Below are 13,510 nucleotides of genomic sequence, written 5' to 3' on the forward strand. Positions count from 1 at the left end.
TTTACATAACAGCAGGGTTTGCTTTTATCTGCTCGGACATCCATTTTAATTTAATATTCTAACATCAGAAGTGGGATAGTATTCAGCCTTACTTTAAAAAATGCTTATGTGATTTCAGAGAGATTTGGAAGCTGTGCAAGGCCTTCTGAAAGCGATCAAGGATGCTGTCTCCGGTGCTCTCGGAAAAGACGTGGACATTGCTTTGCCTACTTTTGACCCTGCTACAAGCGACAGTGGAGCAGAGTCCTGGTACACCTATAATGATGTAAATGTTAAAATTTAATTTTTTTATAGTAGTGTTACCTCAACATCCGAATCGCCTATATATTAAAAATAGTTTGCTGTACTATAAAACTGCACATAATGCGAAATGAATTGTCAGATTGGCCGAACGGTTTTTAGAGAGTTTAACAAACGGTAAATACCACCGTCCGAAAATCTACAGGATATACACCTTTTCATTATGGATTTTTTAATTATACAGAATTTTGAAAGATAAATTGATAAACTGTATACTTAATCTTTTAGTTCTGACACTTGGAGACTTTTACACCTCTAAATAATTTGAGTTTTTTTTTTGTAATTTTTTTAAATATTATTATTATACTTTTTTTTGTAATTCGACGTTTTCATTTTGACGTGTAAAAGTGCCCTGGTGGCCTATTTACTGAATAAATGTTGAAGGTGCCATTGCCTAATAATGTTATGTCGGTAAATATACCTTTTATGATAGATTGGATATAATATAATTAAAAAGAAAACGCTGGTACGCCACATACTTGATACCGATTGGTCTCACTGGCAGCGTGTGAATGTGATCGGTATGTCTAGGTATGGTTTGGCATTTTTGATGCACTATTTCGGTATCCGCTGGTCGGTCATTTACTTGGTGTCAATTGTCTCACTAGCAGCGGGTGAATGTAATTGGCATGCCGAGGTATTTGGCAATACCCACGTTTTTGATACACTTAATTGAGTATCCGCTGGTCGGTCATATACTTGGTGTCAATTGTTCTCACTAGCAGCGGGTGAATGTAATTGGCATGTCTAGGTATTTGGCAATACCCACATATATTCGCTGGTCGATTTTAATTAGACTAACATGTATATTCAAGCAGATCATGATATTGATTATACGAAATGTGTAAAATAGGATTATTATATATATAATTGAATTAAGCTTTATTTAATGAATGTAGTGATTGTCTAATTATGCTTTTGGTACTTCGGGAACGAAGTACACGTCAGTATGGCCGTGTTAGATTATTATTTATAAATTGTAGGTATTATGTATGAAACTGACCTGTTTCTCTGACAATATTCATTATTTAAACACTTAACTTAATATCACGCGAAGTTAACACAATTTGTGATTTATGTGGGTACGATACGAAACCACGGTTGTTTAGAGAAACATGGATAGTGGTAACTTTGAGACGGTAGTTAACCTTCTAATAAGATTCGTAAACTATTTTAAAGTGATTATATTATGTATTAACATTACTTATTAGTAATTATGTATAACGGAGTTTATTGAAAAGATGTTGTGATCATTTTATTCTGCATTATTCGATAAATGAGAAGATACGTTTGTGACGTCACTTCTCGAACGACAAATGGCATGATTAACCAGTTGTGAGTGGCTGGTTAGCAGTGGATATAAAAGGGCCCGACCCATTTCATTTGGGGCATTCTCATTGTGATTCTTCGTTGCGCTGCAGCACTGAGTTAATCGTCGCCACAGGAATATTGAAAGTTAAGTAAATACTATGTTGATCATTATTTTAATGTTTTTGTACTTACTTGATTAATTTGATGAATTAATTATTAAATAATATATTGGTGAATTATAAAGTATTAGTGATCGTATTTATTATAGTTGTTGACGATAAGGTGAATAAATAAGACTATTAACTTTAATGAAAAGGTTTTATTTTCAATTATATTTGTTAATTATTTTATTTATCATACTAGAAACCCAAATAGCATCTAGTGATTGATTTAGCAGTTTCAAATCATTCTGAATCTAGGTAAATAAATAACTTGATGACCAGTTATGCCAGATTTATACAGTTAACTTAGTGTTGTCAAGCAGTATTGTGAATTTAAGGTAATATTGACTATTAATTCTGTTTCAATTGCTTGTTTACATAACAGCAGGGTTTGCTTTTATCTGCTCGGACATCCATTTTAATTTAATATTCTAACAATTGCATAATGAGTACATATAAATATAAGTATTATAGGACATTCTTACACAAATTGACTAAGTCCCACGGTAAGCCAAGAAGGCTTGTGTTGTGGGTTCTCAGACAACGATATATATAATATACAAAATACTTAAATACATAAAAAACATCCATGACTCAGGAACAAATATCTGTGCTCATCACACAAATAAATGCCCTTACCGGGATTCGAACCCGGCACCATCGGCTTCATAGGTAGGGACACTACCCACTAGGCCAGACCGGTCGTTACACACACATCTGACACATCGTCGTTAAATAATATAAATCATACCAAAAAGTCCAAATATACTTATGTCATAAATAAGTAAGTAAGTAAGTAAGTAAATATTCTTTATTGTGCACCATACATTTAAAAATAGACAGGAAATGAAAAAACACGTAAAAGTTAGGTAACAACAGGCGGTCTTAAATAGGAAATTAACTAAACATAGCTACTTTACGTTCATTTTGCCTATCATCTAAGTAAGAAAAAACCGGTCAAGTGCGAGTTCGTTTTAATCGCGCACCGAGGATTCCGTACAAACTTTGAATTATCTCGTGTAACTATAAAAAACGGCAAATTCTTTAATTCGCGCGATATGCACGTATGTTGGTTTTTCGAAGATAATTCTCTATCATGTGAACCGATTTCATGAATTGGTCTTTTATTTGAAAAAAGGTGTCTTTAATGTAATCTCATAGAAATTTTAAGTTGTTTGTTACACACACGTAAAGTTGGTTAAATTTGCAAACAAGATAGAGGTCTGATTATATTTTTCCTGTTAAATTTATAGTAATTTTAGTATTATGTAAAAATTTCATAAGTTTTCTTCGGTAAACTTCGCAGATAAGGGGGAGGGGGGATGGTATTTTTTTCACAGTTTCCTTCATTAATCATTATTTATTACACTATGAAAAAAAAAGACAAAAATGTTTTGGAATGTACAATTTGAGTTCTTTCAAATGATACCCCATTAGACCTAGACACTTAGTCTTTGAAAATTTGCCCCCTCTTCATATTGGGCATTTTCCATAGCTAATAAAAAAATACTTTAAAAGTGTCTGGGTTAGCGTTGTTCATTATTCCGCTGTCGTGCAAAACAGATTCATTCAAGTTTTGAATTATTCACGGTTAGTTTCACTAGACTTAAATCGACCGGGATATAAACCGTGATTACCTTTTATATTGTTTTTGAGCTCCCGATATTTCGACGTAGTTACATGCATCTTGGTCTATATATGACGAACAGTTTGGCCTAGTGGGTAGTGACCCTGCCTACGAATCTGATGGTCCCGGGTTCAAATCCTGGTAAGGGCATTTATTCGTGTGATGAGCATGGATATTTGTTCCTGAGTCATGGGTGTTTTCTATGTATTTAAGTATTTATAAATATTTATATATTATATATATCGTTGTCTAAGTTCCCTTAACACAAGCCTTATTGAGCTTACTGTGGGACTTAGTCAATTTGTGTAATAATGTCCTATTATATTTATTTATTTATATTTATATCCCAGTCGATTTAAGTCTAGCAGATGCATTCAATTCTATACATTTTGTCGTGCCGCGCGAACCACCCGCTCGCGCCGCGCGCCGCTTGCGTCCAGGCCGCTTCCTAATAACTTTTTATTTTCCATCTCCGAGTTCGATGATCGCATGTATATACATAACAAACACATTTACATACTTTCTTGTTTATATAACACCAATTTGACAGGTTTGGGTCATTGAACCGAACGGTTTCTTATCATTAGGAGCTCGTTTAAGTGGTTTTACTACTTTTTACGAAACAGTTACGTGAAATAGACGCGAGGTATGCACATCCGATAGTAAAAAACCTTATAATAAAGTAGCTATCCGGCCCGGCTTTGCACGTGTTGTAACCCAAAACCAGAGAGAATTATACCACGTGATTGTCCATAGAAAAGGAGAAAACGTTTTTCCACTTCTAACATAGATCTAAAAAAGTATTATATATGTCTATGTCTATCATTTTCTAAATATTTTCCATTCTCCATGTTTTTTTTTTTCTTTTTATATTTATTTATTCCTTAAATTAACACTTACAGTCAAGCTACACATGTTAAAAGGAGTGACATTATATACGTATTGATACTAACAATTTACTTACTGCTAACTATACATTGATTGAGCTTGTCGTCGTTATTGACTCTAGGTATCGGCTACTAACTGCCAAAAAACTAGCTTCAGTGCATTGGAATATATCTAGTTTGCTGTCGCTGTCCAATATATCATTCAAGAGAGACAATGCGCGGTGCAGCGGTGAGTGAGATAATGCCCGGGTCCGCGCCGCCGGGACTGCGAACAGCGCGGCGACGAGGGCGCAGTTGAATACTGCTGTGGACAGGTACTCGAAGCGGAACCAATGCTAGCAACTGAGGGTTATGTATTTGGCCACGAATCAGGAGATAAAAATATTTTACTAGTGCCACATTTCTTCTGGTCTCAAGAGTGGTGTAGTTAACCATTTTTTAGTGGGTATGTTATTGACTTATGGTGGAGTGTTCTCGATCCCATGGCGCTCTCTCAAACGGCAAAGAGGGCGAAACGCCGGAGTGGGTTTAGTGGGTAGGGCCAAGTTCTCCCCCCTCTCACCAGGAGAGAGGGGACAGGAGCGGCGAGTCCCACACACCCCCCCATCATGGCCTTCCCGCGGCAGGGGGGACGGTGCGTAAACGCATTCGCCCACTCCGTGAACAAAAAAAAAAGTATGTTATTGACACAATGAAAAACCTTTATTTACAATAACAATATACAAAATGGATATATACAGATGATTACTATAACTATATAGCTTATATCTAAAATAGGCCCTTGAGGCATTTGTTTCAATGAACAACCTAAACCTGTCAAATTGGTGTTATATAAACAAGAAAGTATGTAAATGTCTTTCAACCTATGAACCTAGTTTTTCATTGACACAGTGAAAAACTACGTTCATAGGTTTTCCTTTTTTTTTCAAAATTTGCAGTAAGTACAATTTTTTTTAAAGCGAAACTTAAAGCTGGGATATATTATGCTGAAGCGATCTACATCAAAAACAAAGTGATTTATAGCCACTCGTTGCGAATTTCCTATTTTTCGCACTTGTATCGTAAATAACTAATTTCATCACACTTGATCGAAAAAGATCTTATTTCATGCAAGTGTGCTTGCTGTAGGACAAAGGCCTATTTTGTTCCCGCGGGAGTTATGGATTGTGAAAAAATTTATTCAAATTATGTCACTTATTCATACAAACCAAATAAATAAATGAGTTTTACTTTTAAAATTCTGACGTTTATAATTTAATATTTTTGTTTATGTTAAAATTATTTAATTTGATTAATTTAACAGCCGTTTTAAATATTTTTACATAATTTTCGATCGTGGCTGAATGCTGAATATGTCTGTGCCTTCGATGCCTCACCTGCCAAGAAATTACAAAATGGCGGATGAATGTTTGATATGACACCGTATTCAAGAATTATTTTGCTTGAAATTGAGTTTTTTCTTCGTAAGTGCGACAAAAACATTGTGTGTAACTTCGGGGGTAGGTAAGAATATTGCAAACTTAATTGGGTCTTTAATGCCCTCCTGCGGCTGTCGGGAATTACCACCCTCGTATCCAAAATTTCACTTACCCCCCTCGTTGCACAATGTACCTACTAATATATATCTAGGGCCAGAAAACTTTATCTTCAACCACAATTTTATTAGGCGTCTCACTTTACAGTACAGCCGGCATTAAAAATAACAAACGATTATTAGGCAATTCAGGCTATTAGCACGTTAATAAATAACGCCATATATCTTTACGCAAAGTGTGCCTCCGTCCATAGTTTTAGGATGTCCGCCAGTGATTCATCTCACTAGATTGAGGCCAGATAGAGGCCTTTTCGACATCAACACCGCAACACTTGACGTAAAAGAGTTGTTAGTTTTCTGTGTCACAGCCGGCTTAGGCCAGTCGGCATTCAGTTATTATTACTCTAGACCAGTGGTTCCCAAAGTTAACTGGGCTCCGACACACTTAACAAAACCTGCCAAATTCGGGACCCATCGTTTGGCCGTCATAAATAGGGAGCATGAAATTTATTAGTATGATTTAGTGTCGGCTGTTAACTCAATCGGTCGGCATATATTGTCAGGACGAGAACAAGTCGGGATATTCAAGACTATTCTTATTCTAGGCCACACTGTTTACCTCAGACCACCCATAAATAGGAAACCCCGTTTCTTCTGCCCCGTTTCCGATCCTAAATTGGCTGAATTAAAACAATAGGGTACCTTTTCGTTCAGGTCATCAAGAAAAATTAAGGCGAGTCGAGTATTTCCGAGCGTCAGTGAGTGAAACGATTATGAATAAGCTTGATCTGTGTGACAGAGAGGGGCATCGAAGCCGAAGAAAAGAAATAGCTTATTATTTTGATGAAAAATGCAAGTGTACAAGTTATTTATTCCCGACATCATTTATCGTTTATGCAGTAAAGTAAAGATATAAGGAAAAAACCAACCCTAATCATGACGACCAGTTTGGCCTAATGGATAGTGACCCTGCCTACGAAGCCGATGGTCCCGGGTTCAAATCCTGGTAAGGGCATTTATTCGTGTCATCAGCATGGATATTTGTTCCTGAGTCATGGGTGTTTTCTATGTATTTAAGTATTTCTAAATATTTATATATTATATATATCGGTGTCTAAGGACCCTCAACACAAGCCTTATTGAGCTTATTGTGGGACTTAGTCAATTTGTGTAATAATGTCCTATAATAATATTTTATTTAATCTTATTCGCGGTTACTTAATCCGGTACGTGCAAACCTGCTGTTATGACGTCATTCATCATTGAGGGGTCTCAACGATCGGTGAGTCAACCCGGACGCGTTGCCCAATTGTCGCGTCGTTGCATGCGCGAGCGCAACGAATATAACACAACCATCACAAGTCAGAGGGTTACGAAACTGGGGGAACCCTGCGGAACTTTCTATTGAGACTGAAGACTCATGTTGCTCTGAGGTCAATCAAAAAACACAGTAGCACTGCGACCCTCAGACTTCGCGTGAATCTTGAAACTAAAAATGTTATCGACCGAAAATCGCTATAATTATGGAACCTGCACACAAAATTTTATTAGAATCCGTTGAGCAATGCAACCTGTAGAGGAGAACAGCCGGATATACTTACGAAATAATTTTTGGGTCAAACACATTTTAGATAAAGGTCACTTTTGTGGAAAATGCAACATTGCATGGACTCTATTACATATCTGTAAGTATATATTCCGTTTTCCTTATTTGGGTCTCAAGTACTGAAAATAATGTAGTCCGCCTGTAAGGGTGCAGCGTGCAGCGTAAGAAAATTAATGAATTGCCTTAGATTCCCTTAAGCATACATTACTGTATACATATATACATTATGTAGTAATGTGTAAACGCACTTTTGCCTAAGCTGAACCGAAGCCGCTTCGCTTATCTTCTTTTTTTCGTAGTTTCCATGTACTTTGTCTAAAGATTGCAGGTGTCATCAACGAGGCAACGAGAACTTTATGATGTAGCTTATGATCGAAACAATAAAATGTAACACAGCGCCAGTATACACACAGCTATGGCAGGCACGCTTGAGTGGACACGTGCCAAAGAAACCATAACACGGAGATATAGATTAGCTGGATCCAGCAATGGAATATAAATATATAGACGCAACTCTTAAGAGTAGTACATTTTTGATTTCTAATGGCTCCTCTACACGATGGGCTCACATACTGGCCCACTATGATGGGCGTGTAGAGAGAGTAGTGGTGTCGGATGGCTTATGGCGCGCCGAGATGGCGATGGGATGGCCGCGGTGTCGGTTTTTCGTGCGCACTTCAAAGGTAATGGGCCAGCGATGGTGCGTTACGCGTCTACACGTGGCCCATTCCATAGTTCGTGCGCTCATCCATCGCATTTCTGCTGGTCCAGCGCTGGGCCATCGTGTAGAGGAGCCATAACTATCGCATGGTCATCTCGCTGGTCCAGCGCTGGGCCATGGTATAGAGGAGCCATAACATGTACAGTATGTAACTGAACGTAAAGCAATTACTCAAACTCGTTAATTTTAGGTCATACTGAGCAAATTTTATTATGGGACCAACTCCGAAATCGCGAAAAAAAATTGCCTGTTTCATACATTTTGCTGGTCTTATGTTGAAATTTCTTATGGGAGAGTCAATATGTTTGAGTGCCCCAGTACCTCCGAAACACAACAGAAGTACCTAGCCCAGTTATAAATACCTAGACCGTTTGTTCCCTTGCTGGTCACATGTCACTTCCAGTATGTGTCGGAGCGCAACTGTTATCCGTTTATTATTCAACGCGCGGCTGCCCCACTTTACTGCGCGGGCGCGCGGCTGGCATACCTTCCTCACCTGTCTGCCATGGTTTCCTTAAAGTGCCAATTACATCCACACTCACACACACACTGATATCAGACCCGATTTCAGGCCCGAGAAAGATTATTTTCACGTATACATCCTTTATAATATTTGAAACGGTAAAAAATGGTTCATATGCAAAAATATCAAACATTGAACATTTTCGCCAATTAGAGACGAAGTATTTTTTATATTTCAAAATATTGTTAACGATGTGCTGATTTTCCGTGAAACGATTATCAGGCACGAAATGGGGACTGATTTCGAGCCCGAAATCAGGAAGGGTGGATGTAATTGGCGCTTTACTGTAGCAAATTGTTATGGAGGTCTTGGAATTAACTAAGAGTAGGGTTGCCATATGTCAGGATTTCCTCAGTAGTGTCACGGTTTTTTAGAAACGTCTAGAAGCAGCGTAACGTTTGAAGTTGTGTAGAAGAAATAGAAGGTTCTGCTGTAGCAATAGTTAAGGGGCTAGAGGCCCACTGAGTCGTTTTTGGAGAAATAATCAACCGTCCAGGAAATGTCAGGATTTTTAAGTTTTTGTCCTTCCATATTTTCATATGACAACCCTATGAATGATTTTCGGGTGAAAGCCCAGCACAACTGTACTCAAGCTCAAGAAAACTTAATAAAAGCCGTATCTCCTAGAATATAATATAATAAAATCCCACTTAGTTTGGTCGCATATAATAAATAAATAAATATTGGACATTCTTACACAAATTGACTAAGCCCCACAGTAAGCTCAATAAGGCTTGTTTTGTGGGTACTCAGACAACAATAAATATAATATATAAATACATAGAAAACACCCACGAATCAGGAACAAATATCTGTGGTCATTACACAAATAAATGCCCTTACTGAGATTCGAACCCAGGACCATCGGCTTCATAGGCAGGGTCACTACCCACTAGGCCAGATCGGTCGTCATATTTAATTCAACATTCCCTTGTTCCAGCCACAAATGTAAGCGCCCACAGAAGGCAATGAAGAGCGGATGGACCGCGAACTGCTGAGTTCACAAAATGGCCGCCGGGACGACAAGATGGCGGACCAAGTGCCGCGGCGCGGTGCTGTTCGCCATACTGCTGCAAGTTGTTAACGGTCAGTTCTCTTCCTCTCTTTTTAAAAAATCGAGCCATTATGAGCTTATTATGGAACGGAACATCCTAATATTTTCTTCTAAACTGTTTTTGATTTAATAAGCAGCTATTCTTGCACAAAGAAGCGCGCAAACATATCTGACATAGTCTTAAAAAGCCATAAGAGGGTACGCTGTCGCGTGTCATTTTTTTTTGCGGTGGCGCATAGCAAAAAATGTTCTATCAAATAATCTATATAAAAATGCCTACAAGAAAGATTCATTACACTTTTCGCTAGGATCAACATTTAAAAAGATATTAAAGCGGGATTCTATATTTTCGTAAATAACTCGTAAACGGTGGCCAATAGCAACCAGAGTTGTTATACGTAAATAATGTGCACAATATTTTCTACAAAAAAGATACAGTGCACTTTTTGAAAGGATCAATATTTATAACGCTGTGTAGCGTAGCGTAGTCATCTCTCTCTCTCACTCTTCCATATTAGTGCGACAGTGACAGTTGCGTTTCGTTCGTTACGGGAGCGTTAACGACTGGCATCTTGTCTACGTACTCTGAGGTATTTTTTAACCGCCTACAAATTACAGTGCGTGCACCGGAGCTTTTTTGGACTTAAAATGAGCTCGTGTAAGTTTTTACTCAGTGATGTTATTCCAACCGATAACCAATCAAAGTCCACTACTCTGGGCATCTATAATAGTTCTGGTTGACTCAATTTTGTAGATTGAATCTCTTGATTTTTTGTGTAGTTAATCCCTGCAAACGGAAACTTGAAAACTGTTGAAAACCGTCGCCTTAAAAATAAAGATAGTTTATTATTCAAGTAGGCATATTACAATGCGCTTATGAACGTCAAATAAAGCTACACCGGCTCTAACCCTACACCTCTGACCCGAGAAGATTTCAATTCCCCCTCATTTGTAAATCTACTTGCCGCCGTTCCGTGGAGCATGAGCAAGAGTTGGGTGTACTGGGGATGGGGTGGGAGGTTTATATCGTCCCGATTTATATTTCTCTTCGTTTAGCGTTTGTCGATTGTCGAAGTCCAATTTTCATCTTAGCTAGGCCCCCTGCTTCCCTAGCTAGACCCTTCGACTCGGTCAAACTTGGAAAGCTATTATAATGTCTTGATTGTTGAAGGCATCTTGAACGTCAAGGTCGCGCGGTCAGTGCCTCTTAATAGCGACGAAATAGTTCAATACATAACGGTACCCTATCAGATTCCGAAGTTAAACATGTTTCTCATAACAGGTAGGTGTTTATACAATAATATAAATACGTCAAAGATGGAAGCGATTGACGTATTTGTGACATTTTCTATGAAAAGGGATCTTATTGTCGATCGCACTTATGCCGCACTGCGTAGCGCGGCGTTGTTTATAATATGAGAGCATCGTTGATAATGACGTAAGCGCCACCGACAATAAGGTCCCTTTTCATAGATAATGTCACATTTAAAGTTCACATATTTGACGAACCCGTCATCTAAACTCCGCTCTCATACAAATTAAGTTACGCTCTCGTTTTAGAACGACTAACTTGAACCCGAAACGCACTATTTGTTAAGACGCAGTTATGTTATAACTGTGTTTGTGTACGGGTAATTAACTGAGCACAGGTGTAAATCACTACGTGCTCCACTGGGCAATACGGCGGTATCTACGGCTATCCGTTACCAGCCGGTTATTATAGAAATTATACGAATAAATCAATAATTAAAATAAAAACATTACTTAGCTAATCCGCGAAATAATAACGTGCTAGTCAATCAGTGCCAATCCGTTATGCTAAGGCCCTCCTCACACGAGGCGTAAGCGTAAGCGTCGCTAAGCGTATCTTAAAAACGTTACGAGTACGAGACGCGTTGAGTTCTGGGACCAAGCGTCGCGTACGCGTTTTACAAGTATCTCATTCTTTGAAATTATGGCGTCATTGGCGTCAAATGTCTGTAGCAGATGTATCAAAGATCTTTCTTCCTCGTTGGATGAAGAAGATTTTTTATTATATTCCTTTATTTCTCTTACTTCTTAGACTGAGGTTTTTTACAATATGCATATAAAAGTAAAATATAAAAACACTTAAAAAACAATACAAAAGATATAAACACATTATAAAAAACCTAACCTAAGGTGCCGCCAGCAGCGGGGCAAGGCCCAAGCTACCGGTGGTCAGGGCCGCAGAAAGGAACCGCCGGACTATCCGCGCCGTGTCCAAGATCACCGCCTTCTGCATCTGACCCTTGATCCAACCACCTAGCGAGAGTCTCTCAAGGTGTTGGTCGAGACTCTTCGCTATGAGACCGTTCGCTGAAACGACTATCGGGACAATGATCGTCGAATCAACATCCCACATGGCGGTTATTATATTTATTTTTACAATCTTAAATTTAACTTGCAATGTAATTATGTAGGAGAAGTTAATATACACATGACCTCATTTCATTTCATTCATTTATTTATTTCTTTAACAATAATATATTGTGTTAGAAAACTTACGAACTAATTACATACTTATAATTTAATTAAACTAAGTAGTGAGTGGACATGTCAGCAAATAAATAAATTTTCTATCCTCGGTCTCTTTAAAGCAAGAGTGAATAGGCTACTACTGAATCGGTGAGCTCCATCTTAGGCCCTGTCTTCACTTTCCATCAGGTGTGACTAGAGCCAATCGCCGATCAGTTTTTAATAAATAAATAAAAACATCTAAATAAAACTTACAAATAAAATAAAATTAAAAATCACAACACAAATAATGACTAGCTATGATACACAATTTATTTACCTATTAGTAACCTATTAATTTATTTATTATGATACCATCGAGCTGAAGCTGATAGAGACAAGAGGAGACCATGGGAACTACCTAAACTCTGTGATAAAACAATGCAACCTAATTGTGTTTGGGGTTTTTAGAATTGTCTTGATATTATTATATTAGTTGCCTGGGAAAAGAATAGTACAGTCAGCGATAAAAGCTTGTACCTAAAATGATTTTTCTATAGAGTATTATACTCTATTGGACACAAGATATAATAAAAGAAACAATTGATTAAATGTTGAGGCAGACAAGAGGCGATCTTATCGCTAAAGATCCATCTCTTCCAGACAACATTGGGTACCGGAAACAAAAAATCATCAAATCAATCATAAAATTAGGTGTTGCTAAAACGGTATGAAGCCTACATCCACACACACACAATTACAGTGAATAAACATATACATAAGAAATACAAATAGACATACACGTATAAATATATATATAATAAACCGAAATATTGCTAAATATGACAGCAGCATGTCAGCCACAGAGTAAAAATAACTATGTACTATACAAACATTAAGGGTGAATAGTACATTACGATACAAGTGCGAAAAATAGGAAATTCAAAACGAGTGGCGATAAATTAAAACACGACCGAAGGGAGTGTTTTAAATCGACACGAGTTGCGAATTACCTATTCGCACATGTATCGTACAACGTTTTACAGTACATATGGCCCTTTAAATAGTAACGTAATATGCTAATTTTCGCACTAGTGCTATAAAGTAGCACCATATGTACTGTAGGGATTGCAATCCGGTCCGGCGGATCCGGTAATCCGGCCGGATCCGGCACTTTTCAGGAGCTACCGGATCCGGTAAAAATCACCGGATCCGGACCGGATCCGGTATAATAAAAAAAAACGCCTAAATACAGCACGCGCTGTGCGTTTCAGATGAAGAAAAGGCAACGGATACGAGGTATGAAGTTGA

At 37.8% G+C, this 13,510-nt stretch overlaps 1 protein-coding gene across 1 annotated transcript in view; it reads left to right on the forward strand.

Annotated features, from left to right (window-relative positions):
- The window catches only part of LOC133532278 (uncharacterized), a 52,874-nt gene that overhangs the window by 11,272 nt on the left and 28,092 nt on the right, over positions 1-13,510 (forward strand). Inside the window, exon 2 of the mRNA XM_061870876.1 lies at positions 9,611-9,756. Coding sequence (XP_061726860.1) covers positions 9,678-9,756 — 79 coding nt within the window. The 5' untranslated portion in view covers positions 9,611-9,677. The remainder of the gene's footprint in view (positions 1-9,610; positions 9,757-13,510) is intronic.

Source organism: Cydia pomonella, chromosome 26 (assembly GCF_033807575.1).
Source record: "Cydia pomonella isolate Wapato2018A chromosome 26, ilCydPomo1, whole genome shotgun sequence".
NCBI lineage: Eukaryota > Metazoa > Arthropoda > Insecta > Lepidoptera > Tortricidae > Cydia > Cydia pomonella.